Raw genomic sequence first — 17,560 nt, 5'->3', positions numbered from 1 at the left:
AACTCTAGAGAGTAAAGTTGTCTTGTTTACTGTGGAATCTCCAATACTTAGAGCAATGTGTGTTACAAAACAGACACTCTACAATATTTTTTTCAAATTTTTTTATTGAGTCATAGTCATCTTATAATGTTGTGTCAGATTCCAGTGTAGAGCATAATTTTTCAGTTATACATGAACATACATCTTTCATTGTCACATGTTTTTTTCACTCTGAGCTACCACAGGATCTTGTATATATTTCCCTGTGCTATACAGTATAATCTTGTTTTATCTATTCTACATTTTGAAATCGTAGTCTGTCCCTTCCCACCTCCCTCCCCCTTGGCAACCACAAGTTTGTATTCTATGTCTGAGTCTGTTTCTGTTTTGTATTTATGTTTTTTTTTTTTTAAGATTCCACATATGAGCGATCTCATGTGGTATTTTTCTGTCTCTTTCTGGCTTACTTCACTTAGAATGACATTCTCCAGGGACATCCATGTTGCTGCAAATGGCGATATGTTGCTGGTTTTTGTGGCTGAATAGTATTCCATTGTAGAAATATACCCCATCTTCTTTATCCAGTCATCTGTTGATGGACATTTAGGCTTTTTCCATGTGTTGGCTATTGTAAATAGTGCTGCTATGAACATTGGGGTGCAGGTGTCATCCTGAAGTAGGGTTCCTTCTGGATATATGTCCAGGAGCGGGATTCCTGGGTCATACGGTAAGTCTATTCCTAGTCTTTTGAGGAATCTCCACACTGTTTTCCACAGTGGCTGCACCAAACTGCATTCCCACCAGCAGTGTAGGAGGGTTCCCTTTTCTCCACAGCCTCTCCAGCGTTTGTCATTTGTGGACTTTTGAATGATGGCCATTCTGACTGATGTGAATTGTAGTTTTGATTTGCATTTCTCTGATAATTATTGATATTGAACATTTTTTCATGTGCTTTTTGATCATTTGTATGTCTTCCTTGGAGAATTGCTTGTTTAGATCTTCTGCCCATTTTTGGATTGGGTTGTTTGTTTCTTTCTTGTTAAGTTGTATGAGCTGCTTATATATTCTGGAGATCAAGCCTTTATCGGTTTCAAAATTTTCTCCCATTCCGTAGGTTGTCGTTTGTTTTACTTATGGTTTCCTCTGCTGTGCAGAAGCTTGTAAGTTTCATTAGGTCCCATTTGTTTATTCTTGCTTTTATTTTTATTGCTTGGGTAGACTGCCCTAGGAGAGCATTTTTGAGATGTATGTCAGATAATGTTTTGCCTATATTTTCTTCTAGGAGGTTTATTGTATCTTGTCTTATGTTTAAGTCTTTGATCCATTTTGAGTTGATTTTTGGGTATGGTGTAAAGGAGTGTTCTAGCTTCTTTGATTTCCATGCTGCTGTCCAGTTTTCCTGGCACCATTTGCTGAAGAGACTGTGTTTATTCCACTGTATATTCTTGCCTCCTTTGTCGAAGATGAGTTGACCAAAAGTTTGTGGGTTCATTTCTGGGCGCTCTATTCTGTTCCATTGGTCCATATGTCTGTTTCTGTACCAATACCATGCTGTCTTGATGACTGTAGCTCTGTAGTATTGTCAGAAGTTTGGGAGAGTTATTCCTCCAGCCTCTTTCTTTTTCTTCAGTAATGCTTTGGCAATTCTAGGTCTTTTGTGGTTCCATATAAATTTTATTATGATTTGTTCTAGTTCTGTGAAATATGTCCTGGGTAATTGGATAGGGATTGCATTAAAACTGTAGATTGCCTTGGGCAGTGTGACCATTTTAACAATATTGATTCTTCCAATCCAGAAGCATGGGATATCTTTCCATTTTTTTTAAGTCTTCTTTAATTTCCTTAATCAGTGTTTTATAGTTTTCCGTGTATAAGTCTTTCACCTCCTTGGTTGGATTTATTCCTAGGTATTTTATTACTTTGGGTGCTATTTTAAAGGGGATTGTTTCTTTACTTTCTTTTTCTGTTGATTCATCATTAGTGTAAAGAAATGCAGCTGATTTTTGAACGTTAATCTTGTAGCCTGCTACCTTGCTGAATTCTTCAATTATTTCTAGTAGATTTTGTGTGGACCTTTTAGGGTTTCCTATATATAGTATCACGTCGTCAGCATATAGTGACACTTTTACCTCTTCTTTTCCAATTTGGATCCCTTTTATTTCTCTCTTGCCTGATTGCTGTGGCTAGGACTTCCAAGACTATGTTGAATAGGAGTGGTGAGAGTGGGCAGCCTTGTCTTGTCCCAGATTTTAGTGGGAAGCTTTTGACTTTTTCACCGTTGAGTACTATGCTGGCTGTAGGTTTGTCAGATATAGTTTTTATTATGTTGAGATATGTTCCCTCCCCACTTCGGTGAGAGTTTTTATCATAAATGGGTGTTGAATTTTATCAAATGCTTTTTCACATCAATTGAGATGATCATGTGGTTTTTGTCCTTTCTCTTGTTGATGTGATCTATTACATTGATTGATTTGCATATGTTGAACCACCCTTGTGTCCCTGGGATGAACCCCACTTGGTCATGAAGTATAATCTTTTTTATGTGCTGTTGGATTCTATTTGCTAATATTTTGGTAAGGATTTTTGCATCTGTGTTCATCAATGATATTGGTCTGTAATTCTCTTTTTTGGTGGTGTCTTTGCCAGGTTTTGGTATCAGGGTGATGGTGGCTTCATAGAATGAGTTTGAGAGTATTCCCTCCTTTTCAATCTTCTGGAAGAGTTTGAGAAGGACTGGCATGAGTTCTTCTTTGTATGTGTGGTAGAATTCCCTGGTGAAGCCATCTGGTCCTGGACGTTTATTTGTAGGGAGTTTTTTTATTGCTAATTCGATTTCATTTCTAGTGATCGGTTTGTTCAAGTGGTCAGTTTCTTCTTGATTCAGTCTTGGTGGACTGTATGTTTTCAGAAACTTGTCCATCTCCTCTAGGTTATCCATTTTGGTTCCATATAGTTTTTCATAATATCCTAATATGATATCTGTATTTCTATGTTATTTGTTGTAATTTCTCCATTTTCCTTTCTTATTTTGCTCATTTGTGCTCTTTTTTCTTCTTTGTGAGTTTGGTCAGAGGTTTGTTGATTTTGTTTACTCTTTCAAAAACCAAGCTTTTGATTTGATTGATTTTTTCTATTGTTTTTTTAATTTCTATTTTATTTATTTCCTTCCTGATCTTTATTATTTCCTTCCTTCTGCTGACTTTTGGGTTTTTTGCTCTTCTTTTTCTAATCCTTTAGCTGGTGGGTTAGATTATTTGAGATTGTTCTTTTTTGAGGAAGGCCTATATCGCTATAAACTTCCCTCTTAGCACTGCCTTCGCTACACCTCATAAATTTTGTGTGGTTGTGTTTTCATTTTCATTTGTCTCAAGGTATTTTTTAATTTCAACTTTGATTTCCTCATTGACCCATTGGTTTTTTAATAGCATGTTGTTTAATCTCTATGCTTCCTTTTTTTCTCCTTTGTTTCTCTGTAGTTGATTTCTAGTTTCATGGCACTGTGGTCAGTAAAGATGCTTGAGATAACTTCTATCTTCTTAAAATTGTTGAGGCTTCTTTTGTGCCCAAGTACATGATCAATCCTAGAAAATGTTCCATGTGCACTTGAAAAGAATGTATGTCATATTTTTGGGGGGTTAATGCTCTGAAAATATCCACCAAATCTGATTTTTCTATTGTATCATTTAATTTCTCTGTTGCCTTATTTATTTTCCGTCTGGAAGATCTGTCTAGTGAAGTTAATGTGGTGTTAAAATCTCTGACAATGATTGTATTCCCATCAATTTCCCCCTTTATCTCTGTTAGTAATTATTTTATGTACTTAGGTGCTCCTGTATTGGGTGCATATATATTAATGATTGTAATATCCTCATCTTGTATTACTCCTTTAATCTTTATAAAAATGTCCTTCTTTATCTCTCTTTATGGCCTTTGTTTTGAAGTCTATTTTGTCTGAAATCAGTACTGCTACATCTGCTTTTTTGGCTTTTCCATTTGCATGGAATATCCTTTTCCATCCTTTCACTCTCAATCTATATGTGTCCTTCTCCCTAAAGTGGGTCTCTTGTATGCAGCATACTGAAGGTTCTTGCTTTATTATCAAGTCTGCCACTCTGTGTCTTTTGATTGGAGCATTTAGTCCATTAACATTTACAGTAATTAATGATAAATGTGTGTTTATTGCCATTTTGAACTTATTTTTGCAGTTGATTTGGTATTTCCTCTTTGTTCCTTTCTTCTTCCTTTTGTGGTTTGGTAATTTTCCTTTGTATTATCTTGGATTTTATTTAGTTTTTGTGACTCAATTGTAAGTTTTTGGCTTGTGGTTACCCTTTTTTGTAAGTCTGTTAACACATTAGTATAACTGTTTGTATTAAATAGATATTAATATAATCTCAAATCCATCCTACTGAGAACAAAAAATTTAAAAAAGAAAAAAAAAACTCTACATTTTCTTGCGTCCCTCTCCCACTTTTAAAGATTTAGATGTCTTCTTTTACAATTCTGTGTTTATTCTATTTGTAATTCATGGTGGTTATCACCTTTCTAGTTATGAGTTTCTTATTTTTGTAGCATCCTGCTTCTTTTCTTTTTAGAGTAGACCTGTCAATATTTCTTTTAGCATGGGTTTAGTGTTGCTAAACTCTTAGTTTTTACTTGTCTGTGAAATTCTTTATCTCTCATTTTGTTTTAAAGGATGGCCTTGCCTGATAAGCTATTCTAGGCTGCATCTTTTTTTCATTCAGGACTTTGAACATATCTTGCCACTCCCTTCTGGCCTGTAGTGTTTGTGTAGAGAAATCAGCTGAGAGCCTTATGGGGGTTCCCTTGTTACTCACTCTTTGTTTTTCCCTTGCTGCCTTTAGGATCATTTCTTTATCCTTGACTCTGGCCATCTTGATTATGATGTGTCTTCGTGTGGGTCTGTTTGGGTGCTTCCTGTTTGGGATCCTCTGAGCTTCCTGTATTTGGATATCTGATTCCTTCCTTAGGTTTGGGAAGTTTTCAGTCATGATTTCTTCAAATACCTTTTCAATCCCCTTTGTTCTTTCTTCCCCTTCTGGAACCCCTATTATGCGTAGATTGGCATGCTTTATATTGTCCCATAGGTCCCTTATATTGTTTTCATTGTTTTTTATTTGTTTTTCTCTCAGCTGTTCTGACTGGGTGCTTTCTGTTGTCCTGTCTTCTAGGTCACTTATTCGTTCCTCTGCATTATCTAGCCTGCTTTGTACAGCCTTTAGATCAGCTCTCATCTCAGCAAATGAGTTTACTAATTCTACTTGGCTCTCCGTTATAGCTTCAATTTCATTTTTAACATATTTTATATATCTAAACACTATCTCTTTTAGTTCCTTCAGTACTTAGATTACTCTTTTTTTGAAATCTTGATCTAGTAGGCCATCAATGTCTATTTCCTTGATTGTGCTTTCAGGGGATTTCTCTTCATCTTTTAATTGGAAGTGGTTCCTCTGCTTCTTCATATTGCTCATATCTCTGGCACTGTGGCTTAAGGAGTATCAGTTATCTAGTTCTCCTGGAGACACTGTGCTCTTAATGATTTTATTGAGAGGTCTTTGTGTCTTCACCCTGTTTCGCGAACTCAGCTTGCTGTTTCCAGAGGCCTTGTGTTGGCGCCCTCTTCTGTGCCGCTCCCAGTGGCTGTCGGCTATCAGATTGTGCCCCCTCCCAACACTGGGTCAGGTGCTGCTCTCCTTCGTGATGGGTGGGTGGGTCACTGCCCCTCCTGATTCCGCAGTCAGATGCTGTGTTTGTGGGGGAGGTAGCGGGTGGATCGCGCCGCGCCCCCTCGTAGCACCGTGGTCAGGTGCTGTGTTCCTGCCAGGAAGGCTGGTGGGCACCTGTCCACCCCCAATGCTGGTTGCTCTGCTGCTCTGTGCAGCTGCCTGCTCCACCTCAGGTGGGCACTCCAAAGGCGGGTTTGGGGAAGACCACAGAACTGCCCTGCCACAGCTCCATTCCAAAACTCAGCTCCTTGTTTGTCTTGGTGGCATGAGTTCTCTGAGGTACCAGGGCAGAAAGATCCCATCTGCCTCAGGCTGTAAACAAGTTTCAGTCCTGCCCAGAAGGTTGCGGAGCCCCCGGGTGCGGATCCAGGTCTCAGCCTCACCCTCGCCGGGGTGCTGTGCACAGGAGGAGATGGCGGCTATGGCTGTGCCTCGCCTCTCTTCTCGCAAGAGGACTCCCCCTGCAGTCACACAGGGCTGCCTCAGTGCAGCCGTCCCCGTCCTCTATCCGGCTCTAGCGGCCTGTCCCGGCCCCACCTGCTGACTTGCATCTAGGGCTGGGTGTCGCGGGGACCCTTTGTGCCCGTTTAACTTGGTTCTGTCAGTCAAGGGGTGCTTGGGGCAGATCCGAGCCTTGGAGTCTCCCCCTCCATCCCGCTGGCATCTCTGTTGGAGACGGGGAGACCCAGCGAATGAGTGCCAGTCCTCCTTTGCCGCTCCCTGTCTGCAGGACTGGTCCCACACTGTTTTCCTTTTTCTTCTTTCTTTTTTCCTTTTCTTCTGCCAGATTCGTGGCATCGTTGTCTTTTGAAGAGGGTGATGTTCCATTGGAGTTCAGCAGGTGCTCTGGTTGGCTGGGTGGGTTTGTGGATGTGAGTTTTGATGTATTTGTGGGAGAGGTGGGCTACGAGCCTCCTTCTACTCCGCCATTTTGGCCCCTTCCGGCACTCAATAATATTTTGCTGAAGGAATCCACTAGTTGAACTGCCGTATCCAAATAAATTTACAAGATGGATTAATGCCTACTGGGTTAGCAGAACCCAGGAAGCAAGAGCTCCATACCTTTGGTACGTGACACAAATGAAGATAAAAATGACATGCCTAAAACATTTAAAATTTAATTTAAAATTATTTAAATATAGAAATTATTACCGTGATAGTTTACAATGACAAACCAAATCTAATTAGTGAACTTGGATAGAGATAATGCCTAAAGTCCTATTTTTGGATCTAGAGAAGGAAAAAAAAAAATTCCGTAACTATAGGATGGAGTTTAATTTCAACAAATGTTGAAAAAAACATGAAAGGACTAGGAATTTTAGGTGATAGCACCCTCGGTATGATCCAACCATACAGAATGGCTTCAACCTCACGCCCCTGTATGTTCTGAACTCAACACAGAAAACAAGGAGGCAATGTCAATTATTATTATCTTCAGTGTATTAATTAAATTTATTGTCAATACCATGTAAGTGATGATGACATTCTACTTTGTGTCAAAAGTACACTTAGTTAATCACACCTCTTAAACATTTAAAAGACTATTGACAAAGGAAAGGAATAGTGAAATGCTTCTGCTGAGGATGGATTGGTGAAACAGCAGTATAACCATCATGCAGGAAGAAGCTCTTAGCCCAAGCAGGGAAACGTAGGACCAATGGAGTAAGTTAGCAGGGAGCATCCTCTGGCTAAATATAAAGGAGGATTTTGTACCAATTCTAACAGTTAGATCCAAATGTGCTGCCTGGGGGAGGTGGGCAAGTGTTCATGGCATGACTGAACAGAGGATCAGAGCGATTCACGCTTTGGGTGAGGGGGTTGAACCAGATTGCCTTCAATGTCACCTCTGAATCTAAGATTATATGACACTGCATGTGTGAGAACAAGATAGCTCTCTGTACAGGCTTCTCCAACAATCTTCTTCAGGGCAGCTGAAGATAGGAGATCAAACGTTGTAAATGGTTATGCATCCCAAAAGGCGGGGCGAGGGCATATGGTAGATCAGTGCACAGCTGTTGAGCTGGAGCGCCCGTGTCCAAATCCCAGCTATGATTTAGTAACTAGTGACGTCAGGTGAGTTTCTTAACATCGCTCTCCTGTAGTTTCAATATACAAAATGGACATAATATAGTATCTACATAATGGTTTATCATGATCCCTAAATGAGATAATACACATTAAGCTTTTAGAAGGGTACCTGGTTTGTAGTGATTGTTAAGTTATTATTATTATTATTATTATTATTATTATTATTATTATTACAACCATGATTATACTTAAATATGCATAGAAGCCTCGTGGAGTGTTAATCATATATTTTATTTTGCATTATTTGTCTGTTGAGATATTCCTTGGGAGCAAATATCTTATGGAGAAGCGTGGGTAGCTGGACCCCAGAGCTGTTTTTTGTTCTTTATAGGCTGTTGTCAGCTTAGATAAGTCAGCTGAGCTCCCTGCGTCTCCTTTTCCTAATGACTCTTTAGTTACAGGGATTCTGCAGAATTCAGTGAGGCAAGAAGTATTATTTGCCTTGTAATAAATGTCAGTTCACACTCCCCACGAAGAGATGGCATTTCACTTTTGGTCCTTATCCCAATCCGTGGACGCCTGGAGACCAGGTCATAGCAATGCAGGTTCTATATAGAGAATTAGGGCTTTGAAGGGACCAGAAACTTGCTCCCTCCAGGTCTGGCCTTTTGATTTTTTTTTTATTCCTACTTGAACTTTCTTCTAAGGAAAATGAATGTGCCAGCCTCTTACCTTCCTCACGGCAGTTTAATTAAGGTTTCATCAATGGCATCCGTAAAACTCAAGGTTTTATTTTCACTTGACTCTCTGTCTTCTTCTGTAGATCCTTTGGTGTGCTTTTCAGAGGGACTACGACAGCCTGGCACTGTGTGCCAGTTTCCCGCTGGCTGGGGCTGGGCCCTTGGGGAAGCTACCTGAGACAAGAGCTTTTGAAGTGAGAGGAACCTTGAACTTGGTTAAGCAGCTTGGGACCCAGAGCAGGATCAAAACCAGGCTTTTGATTATGCATAGCAGCCTGACTTCCACAGCTTCCTCACGCTCAACCCTCTTCTCCCAATACTCCACAAAAGTGAACTCTGTTCTCTGAGTTTTACTTAAAACTCAGGATGTTTCATCATTGGTTTCATCAACATCACTGTATTAGAATGTGCAGGAGACTTAAAGTGATGAGGTTTAAAAAAAATCAATTTAAGATCAAGAGTGTGGATTCTAATATTTTTTCCTTTATGCAGTTAAATTGCTGATATTACTTCTATTCAAAATATGCTACTTATTAAAAATTATGGCTTAATTTTATGTATTCTGATTGTTTGTTATGAATGATGCAAGAGGGTGTATGAAGACTTCAGTGAAACTTATTGGCACAGTATTTAATTATGACACTATTAAAAGGAACTGCTTTCTTTTGAGAATCAAGCCACCTTCCCCCAACACATGAATAGTACTCCTATGGGTGAATGCTGCTAGTGAGAAATGTATATATAATTTTGTACAAATGGATGTTTTTAGGCTCTGAAACTAAATAGCATGGAATTACCTATAACCTCTAGGCTGATAATTTACTGTGATAGTGTTTTGCTTCTCATGCTAAAAAAAATTAACATGACGAGCTGATTTTTTTTTTCTGTCAAAAATAAGTTGTTCAAGCGTAATCACTGTTTTCTTCATTTGATAGCCTGGCATTTAACTTGGTAGAACTAGTCTACAATCATGTCACAATTTTCCTCCCTTTTCAATCCACTCTTGCTTTCTGGTTACCATTCTAGCAATACAAGACCAAGTCCAGCTACAAGGCTTTCGCAGCAATCCCTACAAACACACTGCTTTTGGAACAGAAGGTCAGTGTTGTCTCAAAAGCAGAGTGAATCTGTATTCTGTCTTCTAAAAATTTCTAATGTCATTTTTTTGTTATTGTTCTGTTTCTTTAAAAAAATTTCGGTTTTCAAGTTCTGCCTTTACTAAAATAAAACGCTGCTTTTAGTCTAGGATGATGTGGTGAGAGCATCTTGGTGAACAGAACTGGAGACACTGTGGATTTTTCAGTCGAGGCTGGGGATGAGTGTAGAGTTTTCCAAGCCACTGCCAAGCAGCTCTGGGAAACTTGACCTGGATTTGGATACAGTTGTTTTCCTTTGGAATTTTAAATGGTCGTTTCAAGAACGTCCATCTCTACTCATATTGATGAACAGAGTAGAGGTAAAATGGGGTTGCACTGTGGGCAATTGGCCACTTTTAAAATTAGGTGATGAACAGTAGCTTCCCCAGGACAGAAATATATGAGCTGAGCATCCAACGTAGCCGCTTAGATCCCTGCGTGAGCTGGACCTCTTCGTCCACGCTTGCCAGCCACGGCTCGTACCTCCGTGAGTAGGCAGGAGGGTTGAGATCCTTTCCGATGACCCAGCTGCTTTCACGTGGCTCTAGGGCATTTTTATTTGCTGTGGAGTTGTTAATTACAAAGTTACAGGATTCTGCTTCAGTAGGTAAATTAAATTAAAGTCTCTTGTTTAATCAGCACATTACAGATATGCAAATGCAGCCCCAATGGAGGGTCACATCAGAATTGAAGTGAAATCAGTTACCAAGTCTATGAAATTATACATTTCCTATGTTATTTTTATGATATTTATTTAGGCAATTTATCTTTTACTGCCTTAAGCCCCCCCTTTTTTTCTGTGCAACGATTGCAGTGATAGTGTTTCAAATAATGTCATTATTTGTCAAATGTTAATGTTTGCCCACCAGGCGGTATTTCGACCACTGGTTTATGAATCTGTATCTTTGTTATTTTAGCATGATCTGGAGAATAAAATGGTTGTATATTCTCTTGCCTAAGAAGTAGGAAATGTTAATGGAAAATGCTAAGCAGTATATAGCAGTTGGCTGTGTCTCTTGTATCATGTATCTCTGAGAACTAATTCCAAATTATCCACATGGGGTCCAGAGTCTATGCTCTATATATGTGAATGCTTTGAGCTGGGCAGGGGTGTCACTTGGCTGCAGGCAGAGCTGTAGCTTTTTCTGTAGCTTCTCTTGTGAATTTTGACCTTTTACAGCTCATTGAAAGACGAGGTGGGCTTAACCATCAATTTCAGGAGGACGCAAGGAGTGACACCTTCACCAGATGCCCCTTAACCCTACTGTCTAGAGTTACTGGGTAGAATCATAGCAGAAGTGTTCCCTCACCGCAGACCCTCTCCATTTCAGATGGACATTTCCAAAATCTGGTCACCGAAATGGGAGCAGCTCTCCCACTCAACAGCTGGGCGAAGAGAGTGGGGCTAGCGTGTCCCGGCATGCTTCCCTCAGGCTGGTCTCTCCTGACCCAGCCTGCTCTCCTATACCTGTGTCATTCCACTATTACTCACTTTCTATTTAGAAAAACAAGAGTTAATTTTTCTTGAAATGTCTTTGTAAGGGAAAGCTGGATGTCACTATTGCTTCCAGAATTGCTGCTTAAAAGCTCTCTTCTCTTCCAATTAAATGGATTTTTAGAGGTGGTAACCTATTGGTCGTTAAAATGAAGAATGATTAGCTTAATTCCCAGTTTTATCACAAACTAATTTCATAAATGTATATGCTGATATGGCTTTACATCTCACCTCGTGCAAGTTCATTTGCGAGAGGTTTTGTTTTGAATCAAACATGCTCTTTGGCAAAATGATTTTTATTTTTAGTACAGCCAAATGGAAATATCATGATATCTCATTTTAAAATATCTGTATCTAGTGTGCATAATAATCTCTTGGCTAAGATAAGTTGTTTGGGGACCATCAATATTTGAATTGTTCAGATGTCATAGGATATGACAGGATGTTAGTCTTTAAAAATACCACATTTGGCGGGGGTGGGGGGGCTGGCTTTTCCATGTTATATATTCCTCAATGAGACACTTTATTTTGTAAGACTTTTTAAATAACAAAAACGATTATGTTATCATTAGATAACATGATTAGATGAGAGTTTATTTCTATTTTCAGTAATATTTCTTGAATGATACTGTGCTGTTTCTTTCATGATTATAATTTTAAAAAATAAATCTGGCAATTTAGACTGTTTAACCCATCTGTTTATACAATAGATCTCATTCTATGCCATTAAAATCAAAGGGGCTTATTTCTGAATTGAGTGGACTATTAAGGCTGTAATCATCAGAAACTCATCTATTTGTGGAAGGAGTAACATTTTGGAATATTTTAAATCACAGAAGCTTTTATGAGGTCACTCTAGTATCACACAGAACAGCACAATTAAGGGACAACTTGATGATACAGTGTCATTACAATATCCTCTTAAGGTCTCTGCCATGGGACGCCTTGAAAATAGAACTAACATATTTAATTCGAGTCTTAACGATAGTTCAGCAAATAATTCTCTCCCCAAGCCAGATTTTTTTTCTACTGCATTCTAGTTGATAGCATTTAGTATAATTAATGAGTATAAAGCTACTTTTAAAGGCAAAATTTTCTCCAAATTGAAATACAGTCATCCTTTCCAATCAGACATTAAGGTCTCATTGAATCCCTGCATTGGTTTCAGCTTTAATCACCCCTCGATGAAGCCCATAATTTTCAAGGGAGTACATTTTGTTGGCAGAGGACATGAGGTTTCTGGTACTTTTGTAATTTATTGTCTGCATCAAAACTTAAATGTATAGCTTATTCCATTTTCTATCATTTTCCCCCCTGTGAACATTCAGGAAGGAAGCATTTTTAGCTGAAGTCTTAAGTAAGGCTTTACAGGAAAAGATGAATGTCAGGCATCATATTTTAATGTGTTGGCATCCAGGTCCTTAACCTAATCTCCTGCCAATAGTCATCCTCTCCAAAATTGAGATGAGGATGTAGTACAAGTGATTATAAAGCAGGAACAAAATAATCAAATCAACTTACATTTGTGAGTGTCCATGGATCTTATTACAGTATGCCCAGCAATATATTAGGTCATTTTGATATGGGCATTATTCTTTGGTCTTGAGGTGTGTCCTTTTTGGAGAACGCTAAAGTAAAGGTCTCTCTCTCTCATTGACTAATTCTTCTTCTTATCATCTGGGTCTGATAGCAATAGGTAGAAAGTTAAAATTAAATAGAAGTACACATATTCATGTTCTAAATAAATGGATGATTATTTTTAGTGTGCAGTTGTATTAAAGCAAGGACAGATGAAGGAATATTTCCATGAGATCAGATAATATGGCTTTCTATTGTCTCTCAATAATATTTTTCAATGAAAGAATATACTTTTTCCCTTGAATATATTTAAGTTATCTGTTCCCTTCCTGACAAGGATTTCTCAGGATAAATTCAAAGCTATGGTAGGCACTGCTTTCCAACAAATGACATTGCTATGCATTTAATTCATAAGCTATGAGCATTTGAAAGAATTCTGGAGTAGCTCAGGTTTGTTAATAGCACATATAAGTTGCAGGATTAATTATCTAAATGAAAGTTATAGAATAAAAGTTATTTTATTTTCTCCTGTTTGATGGCAGGTAAAGAACAGCCCTTTTGAAGACAATTGTAAAAACTGTGCTATAAAAACAGGTAATGATTTGAGATATCTTGTCAATCGTCAAGTCAATTTATTCTAAGTTGCCAATTTCAGTTCTTTAAAACATCAGTTGGGAAACTCCAGTCTGATTAAACACATGTCTTTGGATGAGAAGATTTTAAAATCTCTGCAGGTCTCCAAAATTTAACAAAATCTGGTTACTAACTTAGCATATGGTCTAGACTAAAGAGACGTCTCTTAATTTAGGTTAGTTCAAGAAGTGAGTGTGTTTCCAATTTCTTTAGCAATGGAGAAATGCCCAGGACCCAAATCTATACTAATTGGCTCTCTCTGGGTAATTGTATACCATGCAAATGTTTCTTTTAGAGCACTCACTAAACCATGTTTAATTATATGTATTGATTGGTTTTTTCCTACTAAAACTATATCCTACTACTAAAATATAGTAGTTTTTGTTATGTAGCCCTTGAATGAATCAATTTAGATTGCACCTGAATAGGTCTCTAAAATTTCCATCTTTGTTCTACAGGATTTCAAGGCAAATTTTGGCTCACAGAATTATAAAAATAAAGGGGTCTAGTGTATGACAATTGGGATGATGATAATTAAAAGTTTTTGGAGGTAGAATAAGCTTCAGCAATTCTCATTCCATGGAAAAGACATAGAGGACCTTCTGCTACAAGGAATGTCAGCTGGTTTTAGACTTGGCACCCATTAGCGATGAGAGAATACAGTCACACCGGCTGCCATTTTGAGAAGTCTAGTGTTCTAGTGTATCATACACTGAGCTAAATGCTTTCCTATCCAAACTCTGTGAGGATTTTGATGCTCCAAGATGTCAACTGAATCTCCCAAAGCAGCAGGGCTAGTAAGATGATGAATTGGACCTCAAAGTGGATCTGATTATCCTCTGACTTTTCCCTGCCCACCGCGCAACTGTGACATCAACCAGCTAAAGTGAAGTAATGAGCAAGAGTTGATGGTTTTGGATGTTTTGGGATAATTTTTTTATCACTTGCTAAAATATATTTAAATCTTCATTAAATTGGGGCAACAAATGTGTTTTTTTTAATTTCTATTTTTTTAATGAGGAACAATGAAAGAAAACTGGAAATGACTTAGTTCTGATAAGACTTGAATGAGCAGAGGATGACAAACCAGCCCAGTTCTTTGAGTTACTGAAGAGATGAGGTGAATTACAGGGCAGACGTGCCGGCTGAAAATAAGGAACACCCTTCTGATGCCCTTGATTAAATGAAGGAAGAGCAGGGGGGCTCTTGTCACTGAAGCTTGAGTTTGAAACTGGCTCTAATGGTTTGCAAAAACTTCTTTCCTTCTGTGTGGGAGAGACAGACATTTAACCCTCCAACAATTTTGGGATTGAAAACACCAAGTAAATTTCCCTCCATTCTTGAATTTTTTTAGCCAACCATGTGAAAATAATCTAGTGATAAATACTTCTAGATCTTTACAGAAGCTGTACTTTTGTGTATCTGGAGGCCCCTTTGGCTTCCAGTGCACATCCCCCTCCTTTTCTTCTGATCTGAATGCTATTCAGCCCCAAATCTCCAACTAGATAATCGAGCTGAGGTTGATTTGCTGAGAATATCTCTGATCCTACCAATGGTTTTGTGTTAACGACTGAAAGTCAAGCAAAGTCTTTGTTGTCCTCTGAGGATTTAGTCTCCCAAATAGCTGATCAGGTTAACAAAATGTAGCAGCATTTAGGTTTAGCATGGTTTATTTTTGGAGAATTTGATCATTACTAAAATACAGTAACTTGCCCATGAAATTTTTGAAACCCAATCCAGTTAGGCATCACCAAAAGCTTACAAACCCTCTGAGAGTCTTCTTCCTTTGGAAGCAGTTTACTTTCTAACTCTATTTAGAGTGCAACTAATTCATCTTATCTTCAGATTCTCAGAGCTTAATCTTATTTCCAAAGAGAGCAGGTTAGACTGACTCAGTATGTCTGACTTTAAAAGTGTTTGTGGCTCTATCAGAATTGCTCCTTTTGGATGGAGAACAGATATTACAGCATGCTGGCATATATTCTCATAAAGACTTTGATTAACAATGCTTGCTCTTTGTCCTTGGCTCTTAATCATAATGGCATGCCAAGCTCAGAAACCATTTTCTTCTAGAAGTCAGATTTCTATGTCTCTTTTCAAAAACTGTGCCCCAAAGTTGGTTGTGCTAAGCAAAACATAACCACTTTTAATGAGAATATTTCTAACTTACATTAGTAAAGAATCTTTAAAATATGATTCAAAGCCTGTCCCATATATGCCTCACGTGGCTGTCATCTCATTTGGTAGGAAATATATATTTTTAATAAAAATCTTTTATTGGAAAATATTCTGAGAGAACGTCACTCAATATGAATAAATCTAAAGAAACATCACTACAGTCCTGCTAGCTATGTTGTCAAAAGGCAATCTATGGTTAGCCTTCTTGTTAATGGACAATTAATGTATTTTTAAAAATACATTCTTGTACCACAGAGGAAAAGAACCCTACTTTTTTATGGCCGCTAGAAGGAATGGATCAAGATGATATATTTGACAGAGAACTCCTTGTCAATGAAAAAAAAATCAGTTCTAGTAAATTTCAAGGCTATTTAAACTCAAAAGAATCCCCCTTCCAAATTTTAATGCAGTTTGAGCATTGTCTCCATTTCAAAGATTGAGCATTATTGACATTTTCAGCATTACCAGTCATCTTCCTTCATTTTCCAAGGATTCTGAATATATAGCTTTTTAAAATTCTTTGAGTAAATTTCAGGATTTGAAATAGCATAAGAAAAGTTGTGTTTGCCTGCAATAAGTTCCCATGGGGAAAGCAGCACCATAATCCTATTTGATTTTGGCTGAAAAAAAAAATTTGCTCATTATATTAACACTGATCACATGCTCAGATCTCTAATGGTGAAAACTTTAATTGAAATATGGGAAAAGAAATAATTTGTTATTTAAAATATTCAGAGTTTAAACTACTTCTCTAGAGCATTTTACCAAGGCATATTAAAATCATATTATTTCTATGGTTCATTTATTCATTTAAATCTATTTATCGTTAGTTTGCACTTTCAATTCATCCTAATGATCTTTCCTGAGCACATATCATGTGCTCTATCCTGGGACTACAAAGATAAATACCATATTTTCCTGATCATAATAGAATAAGTGGTCCAATAAGGTAGAGATATGGTTGAAGAGGAATTATGATAAAATGTGCTCTTCACAAACTAGGAAAAGAAGTGTTTTCTCTTTTTTTTCACACAAAGGTATTTACCCAAGCTTCTGTCCAACATCATATTCCTTTTACTAACAGTTATAAAAGAAAGATATTTGCTCTTCTATTTAACCTTTTACTGATGGCTTTAGGCAATAAAAGAAGAAAGGAGAAACAACAACCAAGAAGCAACAGAGAAAAGAAGAAATGAAATTGCACTTAGTATAAAATTTCCTGCATAGAAAATCCAAGAGAATCTATGAGATCACTAAAGTAAATCAGACAGTTTACCAAGTTCACTGGATAAAGGGAATGATTGAGATATAGCATCAATAAACAGAGGATGATTTTTTTTTTAAAAAAGGACAGTGTATACTTGTAATCCCCTAAGTAAGATAACTGAGAATAATGAAATCAAAACAAGCAGATACATGGATGAGAATTGTGAATAGTTAGCAAGCATAGGAGGGATGCCCAACCTCAAAAATGATCGTGGAAATGTGACCTAGAGCCAACATATATTTCATGTACATCAGGATGCTAACATTTTTTTTTTAGTCTGAAAACAGGAACTCTCATTCCTTGCTACTTTATGTGTAAAATTGTACAGTTTTAAATAGCAATTTGAATATGTCTGATGAACTTGGCTTTTATTACACTATCATTGCAGCTACTTTAGTCTTAAAACCACAAATATGTGTGTAAAGGAATCTGTGCATGAATGACAGTTGTTGCAGTTTGTAACAGTGAAAACTGGGGTGACCCTAAATATGCAACTCATTTTGCTGTGGAATATCCAGGCTTTGGAATCGTATGTGGGGTTGAAATGACCGAAAAACGGATAAATACATAAAATAAAAGGGTGGGAGGGAACTTTTGGAGGTGACAGATAGGTTCATGGCATAGATTGTGAGGATGTTTTCACACATAGATACTTATTTGCAAACTCATTGGTTGTATGTTAAATATGTACGGATTTTTGTATGTCAATCATACCTCAATAAAACTTAAAAAAAAAAACAACAAAGAACAGAAAAAGCAAGTTCCAGGAGCATGCGGTA

General features: G+C 37.7%; 1 protein-coding gene across 1 annotated transcript in view; it reads left to right on the top strand.

Annotated features, from left to right (window-relative positions):
- MLIP (muscular LMNA interacting protein) overlaps nucleotides 1–17,560 on the top strand; it is a 118,909-nt gene that overhangs the window by 27,330 nt on the left and 74,019 nt on the right. Inside the window, exon 5 of the mRNA XM_031688666.2 lies at nucleotides 9,521–9,592. Coding sequence (XP_031544526.1) covers nucleotides 9,521–9,592 — 72 coding nt within the window. The remainder of the gene's footprint in view (nucleotides 1–9,520; nucleotides 9,593–17,560) is intronic.

Source organism: Vicugna pacos, chromosome 20 (genome assembly GCF_048564905.1).
Source record: "Vicugna pacos chromosome 20, VicPac4, whole genome shotgun sequence".
NCBI lineage: Eukaryota > Metazoa > Chordata > Mammalia > Artiodactyla > Camelidae > Vicugna > Vicugna pacos.
The sequence above is the reverse complement of the archived record's forward strand: the minus strand, read 5'-3'. Positions and strand labels throughout refer to the sequence as shown.